The 12,035-nt window shown below is 48.0% G+C and overlaps 2 protein-coding genes across 4 annotated transcripts in view; one reads left to right on the top strand and one right to left on the bottom strand.

Annotated features, from left to right (window-relative positions):
* Positions 1-952, bottom strand: part of FAM91A1 (family with sequence similarity 91 member A1) — a 52,970-nt gene extending 52,018 nt beyond the window's left edge. For 2 of the 3 annotated variants that reach the window (XM_090040607.1, XM_090040608.1), the window contains exon 1: positions 768-952. In XM_090040607.1, the coding sequence (XP_089896733.1) occupies positions 768-839 (72 nt within the window). In that variant the 5' untranslated portion in view covers positions 840-952. The remainder of the gene's footprint in view (positions 1-767) is intronic. The other variant, XM_090040609.1, reaches the window with a different exon arrangement.
* The window catches only part of ANXA13 (annexin A13), a 57,060-nt gene continuing 45,862 nt past the window's right edge, over positions 838-12,035 (top strand). The window contains exon 1 of the mRNA XM_090037713.1: positions 838-1,046. Coding sequence (XP_089893839.1) covers positions 838-1,046 — 209 coding nt within the window. The remainder of the gene's footprint in view (positions 1,047-12,035) is intronic.

Raw genomic sequence — 12,035 nt, 5'->3', positions numbered from 1 at the left:
GGTCCTCAAAAAAGCCTGTTAAACACATTTTTTATCCACATCCATGATTTAAATACCAGCCAACTGACACTAAACCAGCTTCATCCAGATGCAGGTTCCCATGCTCTTTTGCTGGTACAGCTACTCCTTGCTTAACGTCGTAGTGACGTCCTTGAAAAATGTGACATTAAGCAAAATGATGTTAAGCGACCCCAATCGTGTCACTAGCAGGCAGCAGCCAAACCACGTTATAGCCAAACATTGCGTGACATTAAGCAAGCACATCCTAAAACAGATCAGCGACGTAATAATAAAACGGGATGACGCAAGGTGACGAGTACCTGTACGTGGGGTCCCACACACGCGGTGCAGGAATGGGAGATGTACAAACCAGCTCTTCAAGCCTTAAGTCAAGGACTCCGGACCTGACACCTCTTGCGAGACCCTTCCCCCTGCTCCTGCCCCAAAACCGACACCATTCGTATCTCTCGCCGCACCCTTCCCCTACAGCAAAGGATTTATGTTTCCAGCCGCCGCTTGGACAGGAGGCAGAACTCCTCCGACCAAAGGAGCTAAGGGAAAACCTGGTGCTCTACAACTTCATCCCCGTGAACCCCCAGCTCCGTCACGCCTGCCCCAGGGCAGCCTGCACAGGCTGGGTGCCGGAAGCTGACGGTCTCTAGGCGCTGAGGGTGGGCAGCCCCACGCCTGGGAGCCTCGGGGCCAGGACCCCGAGGCATCCCCGCGCCCCAGGCCTGCCCCCCGCCGCGGCCCCCCGGTAGCGGTACCTGCTTGACGCTGGCGGGAAGGCGGCCCCACGCGTAGTTGTGGCGGATATGGAACTCCACGTCGATGTTCATGGCGGGGCCGGGCCGGGCCTGGCGCTCCTCGCAGCCCGCCGCGGGGGGCGCTCCAGCCGCGCCGCCCTCCCCGCTCGGCCCCTCTGCAGCCCAGTTCCGCGTCACGCCCACCGGAAGCACCGCAGCTTCCCTCACGTCACTTCCGCCGCTCAGCCCTCCCGTTCCCTTCGTGAGCATGGGGGCGCGCTGCGCCTGCGCAGTGTTGGAGTAAGCGTTCCAGCCCTGCCCCCTGTAACGTCATTACCTGCCCGCGGCCGCCGCGCCACGTGGCCGTCGAGCCCTTCTTAGCGGGCTCTGCGCCCGGCACCATTCGGCTACTGGGGGGCAGGGGCAACCTAGCTGTGCACTTCCAGATGTGGGCCCTAGCTCCCAGCTGTGCAGGGCTTGGGGACGTACTGACAGCCGCTGCCAAGTGTCTCCTGGGCTCCAGCAGTGGAGTGTGTGTGGCTGGGCGGGGAGGGGGAGCAGCAGCAGCCCCAGTCTCTGCCCCGTCCTAAATCAGATCACTTCCAGTAAAACACACCTGCCGCGCCCGGCTGATCTGGCTACCAGGTTTTCCAGTCATCGAATGCGCTATTGACACTGCTGGTGAGACTTGCTGCCATCCTTCCCCTCGGCAGAATTTTTCTCAGCGTTGTCATCTGTTTAAGTTGTTCTCAGGGTATTAGAATTAAGGACAGGAGCGGTTTCAATTCAACTGCAATAGGTGCCTCCTAATACTGACCTATGGAGCTGCTGTCTGAAACGTAGCAAGCTGTTTAAGAGGCTCCCAGCTCAGCTGGTTCCCGAGCATCCCTTCTCAGGCTCTTCCCCAGGCGGACGCCCCTGCACTCAGGGACCGGGAGGGTCCAACTCAGTGCTGAGGCTCCTGCTGAGGAGTTTGTGACCCCTTGCAGAGCTGTTTCCAAAGACGGAGTCGCTGTCAGTATCAAAATTTATTCAGCATGTTGAGCACCTTGAGCAAGCTCAGAGGCCCCGAATAAAATTGTTAGAGGCGATTTATAGTTTACAGACAAGATGCGTGCGCAGGTGGGAATTTTTCACTGTGAAAGAAAACAAGGTATCAGGTCAGTGTGAGAAAACTAATTGTTAAAACTGTTTTTTGGCTGCATGCTAACTAATAAGGAGGAGAGCTGTATCTTTGCTTCAGATTTCAAGGCAATTAGGCCTGTGTCTTATCAGCCTGTCCTTGAAGCACTGAGCCTGCTTTATAGTTAATTTCTACACTATTATTTATGGTCTTGTTAGTAAATTTCTACACTCCCACAGGCCGGGCACCTATGGGTTAAGTGTTGCAATGCCAAGATTTTTCTGGCTCCTCTTCCCACACACATAATATAGTTTATAAGTAAATGATAAAAGTAATAAACCTAGTGTCCTTCATCTCTTACCTGATGTCATCTAAAGTGGTGCAAGTCTTCAGCTGGTATTGTTTGTTTGCTTTTTGATAACAGTATTTTGACACACCCTGTGACAGAGCCTAGCATTTTCCTTATGTATGGTTTTGAACCACATTTTCATTTTAGTGGCATGAATATTTGAAGTCGGTGTTCCTTAAACAACAGCTTCTTGTAAGATCCAGCTTGGAGAATCAATGTGGGAGCACAAGCATTCAGATGTGGCAATACAGTTTAAACACTTCATTGGTTCCTTAAGAGCTTGCATTGTATTGAAATCATTGGGAACAACTTTCAGATAGTCTTTGGAGATGAGCTATCAAACACATGATCAGAGTCCAAAACCAGACCTAATTGAACACAAGCAAGATTTTTTCCTATTAGTGGGGTAAAATATTATACAGCAGAATTGCAGTATTAAATTAAGGTGCATATTTGACTGAAATTTGCACACAAACGTCCCTGAAATAAGATTCCTAATAAAAGTAGTGTGATTTTTCACCTCCATTAAGATCTTGTATTGAGATCTCCTTCTAAAGCAGTGGTGGCACCACTCTCCTGCTGCCAAATTTCTGGATCCACAAGAAGCCCCAGCCCCTGCGTGTTGGATCAGGCGCCCACCCCCAAGGCACAGGGCCAGGTAGGGGTGGCATCACATCTCAGGGCTCAATCCCAGCATGTGGGGGGCTGGGAAGGGGTGGCATCAGGACCCTGGAACCTAATCTTTGTGTACTGGGTCAGGAGGGGGTGGTGCTAGGTGCTCAGGGACCAAGCCCATCTGGAGAAGTTGATGCCAGGCCCCTGGGGCCCTATCCCAGTGGGAGGAAGTGATGCCCAGCCCTCAGGACCCAATCCCAGCACTCTTGGGTGGGATGGGGTAATGCCAGGCCCTTGGGGACCAATCCCAGCATGTGAGGACAGAAGGAGGAGGTGCTAGGCCCCAGGGCCTGATTCTGGCATGGGGCTCAATCCAGCCTGTGGACTGACTCCACCCCACTCATCTGAGCACTACTGCTCTGAAGCCACAGGGCCTTGGTTCTAACCTCCGTCCAATGAGGCGCGTGCTATGAGCCAGGCTGAGCTGGCCCCACACGCTGCAGGAGCACAGGAGCTGCACGCTGTGGAGCTGACCCTGCATACTGCCACCACATATAGCCAGGGACTTGGATGGGAGTGCTATGGGGCTGGCTGGGGTTGGCCCCACATTCTGCCACCATGTGCAGCTGGGTACTGGGAGGGGAGCACAGGAGCTGCATGTTATGGGGCCAGGTAGGGCTGACCCCACATACTGCCGCCATGTGCAGCCAGGGACTTGGGCAGGTGCTACACGTTACAGGGCTGGGTGGGGCTGCCCTGCACGCTGCCATGACCTATAGCCAGGGACTGAGGTGGGAACACAGTGAGCAGAGCCATCTGCTCACTGCCACCATGTGCAGATCCAGATTGGCACACTCCAGGGACTGCAAGGACCACCCCCCACACACACACTCACTCTCCACCTTAAGCCCCACTCACACCCACACCCTCCCACAGCACCCCACACACTCCCCACCCTACCCCCAAACACACACACTCCCACCCCACCCACCATAACCCCACACCCTCCCACACAACCCATACCCCTCCACACCCACCTCCCAAACCTCCCACACACACCACACCCATACTGCACACACCCCCATACACACTCCCCAACCACATACCCCCCACACACAATATAAAAGAGTAATACTGTATTTTGAGCTGTGATGCAATCGCCCCTATGTACAATATGCAAACACATGCAAATCAGGACAAAAATATATTTTTTAATAAAATTAAAGTAAGTTATAGTAGATGTTTGATTGTTTTAGTATAGATTTGTTGTTGGTTTTTTCGGCTGTAAGATGGCAGCACCCTCCCTCCCAAAAGGATTACTCCTGGGGCAAGGTGGCAGGACTTCCAGTGGCAAAGGGCAGGGGTGAGACTTCTAGTCCCAAGATTGTGACATGGGGCAGGGCATTTGTCAAGGGGCAGAGCTACCCATGCAGCCCTTGTCAGCTCACCAAACCTCATTAAGTGGCCCTCGAGCCAAAAGAATTGCCCACCCCCCAGTATAATCTGAGTTGTGTCAGTCAAATGTGTGAAACGCATTGAGTTCAGAATCAGATCCTGGGAAGTTCCAGATTCTCAGCACTTCTCAGGATCAGGCCAACAGGGTTATAGCCCCAGTGCACCTCTACTCTTGTCCCTCAGTCTTATACTACTCTTGGCTTCCTCTCCTGCAGTAGCCTGCATATATGACACCTTGGAGAAAGTATGACACCTTGGAGAAAGTAATGACATGGCTCTGCAGGCCAAAGGGGTTGCCAACCCCCAGGGTAGAACACAGGAGCAGGGGACAGATGCAGAAGGGTCTAGGGAACGGGGGGAGACAGAGCAGTGTAGGGAGCATGGCAAGGTGAAGAAAGAAGAGAATGTGATGAATAGACTAAACGGGGCAAGGTAGGAAGTGAACAAATGAACGAAGCAGGCAGAATCAGAATCAGACACTGGAGGGAAATGCCAAAGGCATGAACGACTCACTCCCCCGGCAGTTGTGGGAGCATAGCGGAGGTGGGAATGTAGCGGCAGGAGCACAGCGGTGGTAAGCAGGGGAGCTCCCACAGATGCCACTGGCACTGTTGGTGGCAGAGAAGGGCAATGAGCACCGATCAAGGGTTGGCGACCACCCACAGCCACCGCCAGCCGCAGTGGCAGAGGCCAGCGGGGATTGCGGACCCCCCACAGACACCGCTGGCCGTGTCAGCTGTGGGGTGGCAAGCAGCAACCGCCAACACTGTTGGCAGTGCCTTTTTGTAGGGGGTGCACGTGCACCTGCATGCACCCCCTACGTGTCGCCCCTGAGCAAAGGAGATGGAGAGTTGTCTAAGTGCCTAGCCACCCCAGCTCAGGAGGAAGCCTCTCCTCACACCCCAGGGAATACAAGAGGATAAGCAGAATCCCCTTAGTCAGTGAAGGCAGCATTTTTATCCATGTATCTACAGTTATGTTTAAGCCTGAGGTATTCACATGCAAGTTGGGGGCGGCCAGCTTCCCCTGAAGAGTCAGAAAGCAGGAAAAAGAGAAAGTAATGCATTAGGTTTAAGCATCTCCTGGTTTTGAAAAGTATCCCATAATTTCTTGCTGTCCAACTCATGACTTGATCACTCGTGTTGACAGGGCGGTAGAGGTCCCTGTGCACCCATCATCAGTATTGGCTGCCTATAAATCAGTTTTCTCCTTGTCAAAGTCGGTCATAGAATTTGCAATGCAAGGACAAAGTCCAAGGTATCATATATGCAGGCTACAAAGTCCTAATGGAGCTCGGGCTCCTGCCGGCTTTACCCACACAGCCCCTCATAAGCTCACCTTGCGGACTGCTTTGAAGTTGGAAGTCGTGGGTCCAGGCCAACCCTGCATGTGCTCTGCCAGAGCTAAGGCTCCATTTCCTTTCACAGACAAATTTTGACACTTCATTTTTACTTTAAATTAAGAACACGACCAGAGTTGGAAATATCAGTCTTCCACAGAATGGATTCCCCTTCCCCTGAACATCTTCTCTCCTCATCTGTGCAATTAATTGAAAAAGTATGTCATTGTGCTTGCCTCCCCTCATGTGATTCAGCTTGCTGCAGCTAGGCAACTGAAATCATCCAGCCGTCATAGTAATTTGCTGTCTTGAGCAGAGGAGTCAAGCACACCTAGTACAATATTATTTGTTTTGTCCTCACACTCTGTGCATTGCACCCTGGAAGGTATTTCATAGCATTCATTAGACTTTCCTCCAACATTTCTCAGTGTTAGAACTACAGTGTATTCGAGACAACAAAAAATCTGCCATAGCTCCCAGGTGCTCAAAGAGGACCTTCCAGCAGAACTTGAATACTTCACAGGACTAGGTTCCCAAACCCCCATGAAGTTGAGAGTGCTCAAAGTAGCCAGTGGTATATATAGTCACAGCAAACAGCTACCAAAAACTGCTGACATGATCAAACTGTTTGCTTCAGATTTCATTTCAAAGACTACCCGTTCTCTGATCAGCTGTGTGGGACCACTGATAAGCGCCAACTGAGTCCCCTTTGAAGGAGAAACAACAGTAAACAGCTGAGTGACTTGTCCTTCATTCAGCAATCCACTGTGAATTAAGTGGATTAATTCATCTGGATAACAATTATCTGGATACAAATAACATCTGGATACAAATTATCCAAGTTCTACTGTATCATCTTCATACAATGAATTTTAATACCATGCTGGATCTCTGAGACTTTCAAATGTGAAATGAGGCCATTTTAAATGATACCAATGATACCTTTTTTCCCTAGTGTTCATCCACAAGTCCTAGGTTAGCTGAGCATCTATAAATTGGTCCATGCCAATTCACACTGGAAGGCCTCATTGGCCTCTGGCTGTCAGGAACATATCTTCTGGAGGCTCAGATGGGGTCTCTTGTTCTCCTCTTCCTCTAATCCTTGACTGTATTTTGGTCAGCTCAGACTGATGGCTGTCCTCATACCATATCAAAACCTGTGTAATATCTGGATAACTCAGTTTCTGCCCAAAAAATTAATTGAGCTATGATGCTATAGTTAAACCAAGCCATAAAACCTCTTGGGAAGTTTTTCTTTACAAAAACAGTAGGTTTTTTTATTTCCCCAAGATGAAACAATCTTATCTGCCTCCTCTGGACCTCCTTGGGTCACAAATAAAGGTGGAAATATATTCTATCTGTCCTGTCTTATCCAAGTTGTCTGGCTGACCAAATTTCTTATGCAGGAGGCCAACTTCCATTGTGTCCTCCTTCAGTCCTTTGAATCCCATCTCTAGCTAAAATTTTAGCTTCTTACACCCTTGCTATAGATCATCTCTGTTCTTCTGCCCTTCCAATTGATATGGAGGATTTTCCAAAGACATCGTTGATGGTAACACTCCAAGGCTTTCAGGTGTTTCTAATAGTCATTCAAGTTTCAAGCCCATACAGCAGAGTATGAGAGTACGACAATCATTTACCACAATGGGAAATGTGGATTTTAGACCTTCCTCATTTGAGGGGATTTCAACCCATACTGCTCACTTGCAAGCTTGTGTTCTAGATGTCATGCTGAAGAATAGGCTAGGTGGGCACCTCCCACTCCTCCAGATGAAGTTGAGCCACTGGATAGAAATGGATACAAGAGTCAAGGCAAGTCAAAAAGCAGAGCAAGCAAGTGGAAGCATGACTCTTGACCAGTGACGAGGGCACAATCCAGTTCCTGCTTTCTGGACTGTTCATTTATTTTACATTAGGGAGGCATTGGGTAAACCACAGAAATAACCCTGGCAGCAGGGACCAGATCTCAGAATTCCCCTCTAACTAGGCATCAGCAGGAGAGATGGTGGGTGTCTCTACCTAGCCTGTTCTTTAGCTTAGGGGTTAGGTTACTTCCCAAGGAGATGGGAGATCTTTTCAGGCCACAATGGAGGCACTGAATACACTCAGAAGCCCAAGAGGTTTTGTAACCACAGGAGCAAGGTTCATCTGTGTTGTTTTTGCCTTTCTAGCTACATCCCAATTACATGCCTGGCTTACCATTTTGAATCTGCCTCTTTGTTTCTTATTTGTCCCCATCCATCTTGCCTGGTTACTGCTTGAACTCAGCAGGTATATACAGTTATAATAGTCCTTTACCTTCCACTGCTGCTGGATGAAAGCAGGAACAATAACTGGAACATGACATGATGTGAGGGATATTAACAATCCCACCACCCTTGGAGCAGAAAATAAATCTTCCAGCTTGGTGGTTCCCAGGTGCTGAATCATATACAACATTTTCAAGTATCATTTTATAAACTAAATCCACAAAATGTTTGCAGGTGTCATGCAGAGGGTGGTAATTGTACATGCTAATGTACTACAATGGCATCTTTGCAGATTCTAAATGGGCATTTCCATACAGAGGTTAGCTTTGCTGATTTGACCCATCATTTATTTTAATTCTTTTGTAAATGATCCTGTGCTTTACTTGCTACCCTGTTGCCTCCTAGGGAGGGCAAAATAACTGTGTATTGTCCCATATTCCATAAGCTTTGTAGAAAGTGCAGTGATATTTGAATACACTTAAAAATAAGGAGTAAACAGTAATTATGAACATTTGTGTCAACTGGTCAATGTATCTTGTACTAATCTTTCCCTGAAGATTTACGATGGGTTGTCATATTTTCTTCCTAGTCCAGTTCAGTGGACACCTGGTAGTACCCAAGAGTGTTATCAAGCTCCCACTTCTGTGTTATTTGCAAGTGGTCCTCTCGTAATGAATCAATACACATTATGTGGTATAAAATGGTGGAGAAAAGCACTTGTCTTAACATACCTACCTGAGTGAGAGAATCATAGAAGAGTAGAGCTGGAAGAGACTGCAAGAGATCACCTAGTCCAGCCCCCTGCCTGAGGCAGAACCATCCAGACCATCCTATACAAATCCACTGTCTAACCTCTTAGCAAAACTACACAGTCAGCCCTGGCACAAAACAAGACATAACACACTAACCTGCCAAAGGTTAAGGCAGGGGGACCCTTCACATGCAGCAGCAAAGCCCAGAAGCATGGGAAATACCCATAAAAGAACATAGACATAGCTATGCCTAGATCATCCCTGACCAGTGGCTACCTCACTTCTTCAGCACCTCCAGCAATAGAGTCCACAGTCTCCTTAGGCAGTCCTTTACACTGCCTCACTATTCTAACAGTTAAGCTTTTTCTAATCTATCCAATCTAAACCTACTTTATTCCAACTTCAAGCCATTGGTCTGTGTCCTACTCTCTGCAGCAAGAGAGAAGAGATGTTTTCCCTTCTCTTTATGGTAGCAGCATTTCAAGACTGCTATCAAGCCATCTCTTATGTGACTTTTCCACAAGCTGACCACGCCTCGCTCCTTCAGTCTTACCTTGTATAACTTGCTTTCCAAGCCCTTTATCATTTTTGTTGCCTACCTCTGGACCCTCTGTAACTTCTCCATGTCCTTTTTAAAATGTGGAGCCCAAAAATGCACACAATGCTCCAAATGAGGCCTAACCAGTGCCAAGCAGAGAGCCACCATAACGATCACCCCCTGTGTCTTGCACCTAATGCTTTTATTGACACATCCTAAAACCACATTCGTCTTTCGTGCAGTTGTATCACACGGCAGACTTATATTGAGTCTGTGATCTATCAAGACTCCCAGATCCTTCTTCGTAGTGCTGCCATCCAGTCAGATGTCACCTATTTCATATTTGTATTTTTGATTATACTTCCAGAGGTGTAGTACCTTGCATTTGTCAGCACTGTACTGAATTTCATCCTGTTAGCTTCAGGCCAGCTTTCCAATTTGTCAAGATCCTTCTAAATTGTGCAGCAGAAGAGATAGAAGAGGGGCAGGCAGTAGGGGAGACCAGTGCTGTGACCTGTGTCCCTTGCTGCCCCACACCTTGTCCCCTTGCTGGCTGCTCCCCCATCACTTGCCCCACCATGCTCCTACTCCTGCTCCCCTGGTGCCTGTGTCCCCAGCACCTGCCGCCCAGCCACTTACCTCACTGTGCCTGCCCCCACTACCACTGCTCCCCCACTGCCTCTTCCCCATCTGCCCACCTGACCCTCCCCCCAGCCTCCACCCCCAACCACTTTTGTCCCCCTACCACCTGCTGCATGGCCATGCTGCAGCTGAAGCAATCATGTGCTCCATGGCCCAGGCTGGAGCCAGAGTGGAGCCAGAGCTGTGCCAGACCTGGAGCTGGAGCTGGATGGTAAGCGGCAGCGAGGGGCGAGGGAAGGGTCAGGCAGCAGCTGTGTCTCAAATTTTGCTGCTTTGTATTCCAATCCAAGACGAAGTCTCCCACCCCCATGTTAAATAAGGGGGACTCATCTTGTCTTCAAGTAAATACTTGCAGAACTAATTGCAGAAAGGCAATTACTCTGAATGTTCTGAATTCTAGTCCACTCACTGTACCGCTAGTTGCTCCAGGGTTGGTACAGCCCAAGAAGACGGCCAAACAAAAGCAGTGCAAGGTCTTTAACTGTAGTTACTGACTTAAATCCAGGGGAAAAGTGTTTTTCATAAACTTGAACCTGAAAATGTGGGGTTGACTTATAAACAGGAGCAAGATAATTGCATTTGAACATACAGTAGTTAAAATAAAGAACTAACAGCTTTGTCCACTAAAATTGCTTCCTGATCATCCAAACTCCAGCCCCCGGCTGTGTGAGTAGTCAGGTATTTGAGATGTTAGAGCAAATGTCAGTTGTTGTACACACCCCCCTATTCATGACTAAAATTAAGATAATGGCAGGAGTTATTGATTAACCCAGGAAATCCTGGGGTGGGGACTGGCAGTTATAATAAACACTATGATCACTTGTCTTAGTGAAGAGCAAGGTAGTTCTGTCCTCCTGGTCAAGCTACAAGCTAAGCAACTATGGGCCCACGGCACGTAAGTGATTATTTCAACTGAATTGCCAACTTCCAGCTTCCACTTTTGCACTTACATGAATGTTGTTCAAAATGATAGCATACATGTATAAATGAGGACTTACAATCAGAAAGAGACTTCTAAATGTATTGTGAATCTGTTGGATTTAGCTGATAACACTTACTCTGCTGCATTTTCTTATAGCATTAAAATTATAATACAGGTTCTCATGGCTTTACAGTGAATATAATGCACTGAAATAGGTTATACTTAGGGTGACCATATGGGACACTGTGAAATCTGGGGTGCTGCCTGCCCCTGCAGCCCCCTTGACTGCTGTGGACTGCAAGGAGTCAACAACCCATTATTCTTTATTTCACAGGTGTTAAGAATCACCTGTGAAGCAGGAAGTCCTATTAACACTAATTGTTATTTCACGGTTCCTGCGGCTCTGCCTCTATGCCCTGTGTCCCACACCCAGGACAGTCATCTTAATTTTCACTGGCTGGTCATGACCAGCCTCCAAAATCTGGGACTGCCGGAGCCAACCCAAGACATATGGTCACCCTAGTTATACTGTAGTTTAAAAGAACAGAAAATAATGTGTTAAGGAAAAGCTCGTTTTAACTTGTGAGATGGTACGTGATCTTGTTAGATGCTAAAATAACTCCACAGAGAAAACTATTCCAGTGGAGAAAGACCAACCTTTTCAAACTTTAGCTAAATTTGTCATTGGCTATCTTAGTGGTAGCTTCCAAGTATTCTCAAGAGCTGCTCTCAGAAGGATCTGATACAAATGCATAAACTGAAATACCTCAGTATCACTCAGTGGGTCTTAACTGAGAGAATTGGGACAACTTTTCATGTCTGGATGCCTAATATTAGATACTTAAATCCACATGTAAGCACATCCATCAGAGTGGCCTGATTTTCAAAGTACTTCAGTGGGAACTGAGCACACTTGGCACTTCTGAGAGCTAGGCAATTCTCATTATCATGAAGAAATGTTATATTTTGTTACATTTATATCTTAACAACAAAGCCATAAATTAGCACAGTACCGTATTCACCCAAATACAAGACAACCTTGAATGCAAGACAAATAATTCAACTCTACATTTGGAAAAATTTATAGATTTGTTATAATTCTCCATCTATGGAATCACATTTTTGGAGGATCATCTTAAATTTGTTCCTCCCGCCCCACTAGTGGAAGATTTGGGGGCAGAGGCGATGAGAAGGCAGTAATGGTGGGAAACAAGACAGTGGAAGAGACAGTAGGGGGGAACATGGCAGGTCAGGCAGCAGGGGACAGTAATGGGGCAGGCAGTGGTGGAAAGTGGGCAACAGGCA

This window comes from Crocodylus siamensis, chromosome 3 (genome assembly GCF_052110815.1).
Source record: "Crocodylus siamensis isolate JL-2025a chromosome 3, ASM5211081v1, whole genome shotgun sequence".
Taxonomy (NCBI): Eukaryota; Metazoa; Chordata; order Crocodylia; family Crocodylidae; genus Crocodylus; species Crocodylus siamensis.
Note: the sequence above shows the minus strand (reverse complement) of the source record. Positions and strands in the feature narration are given on the sequence as shown.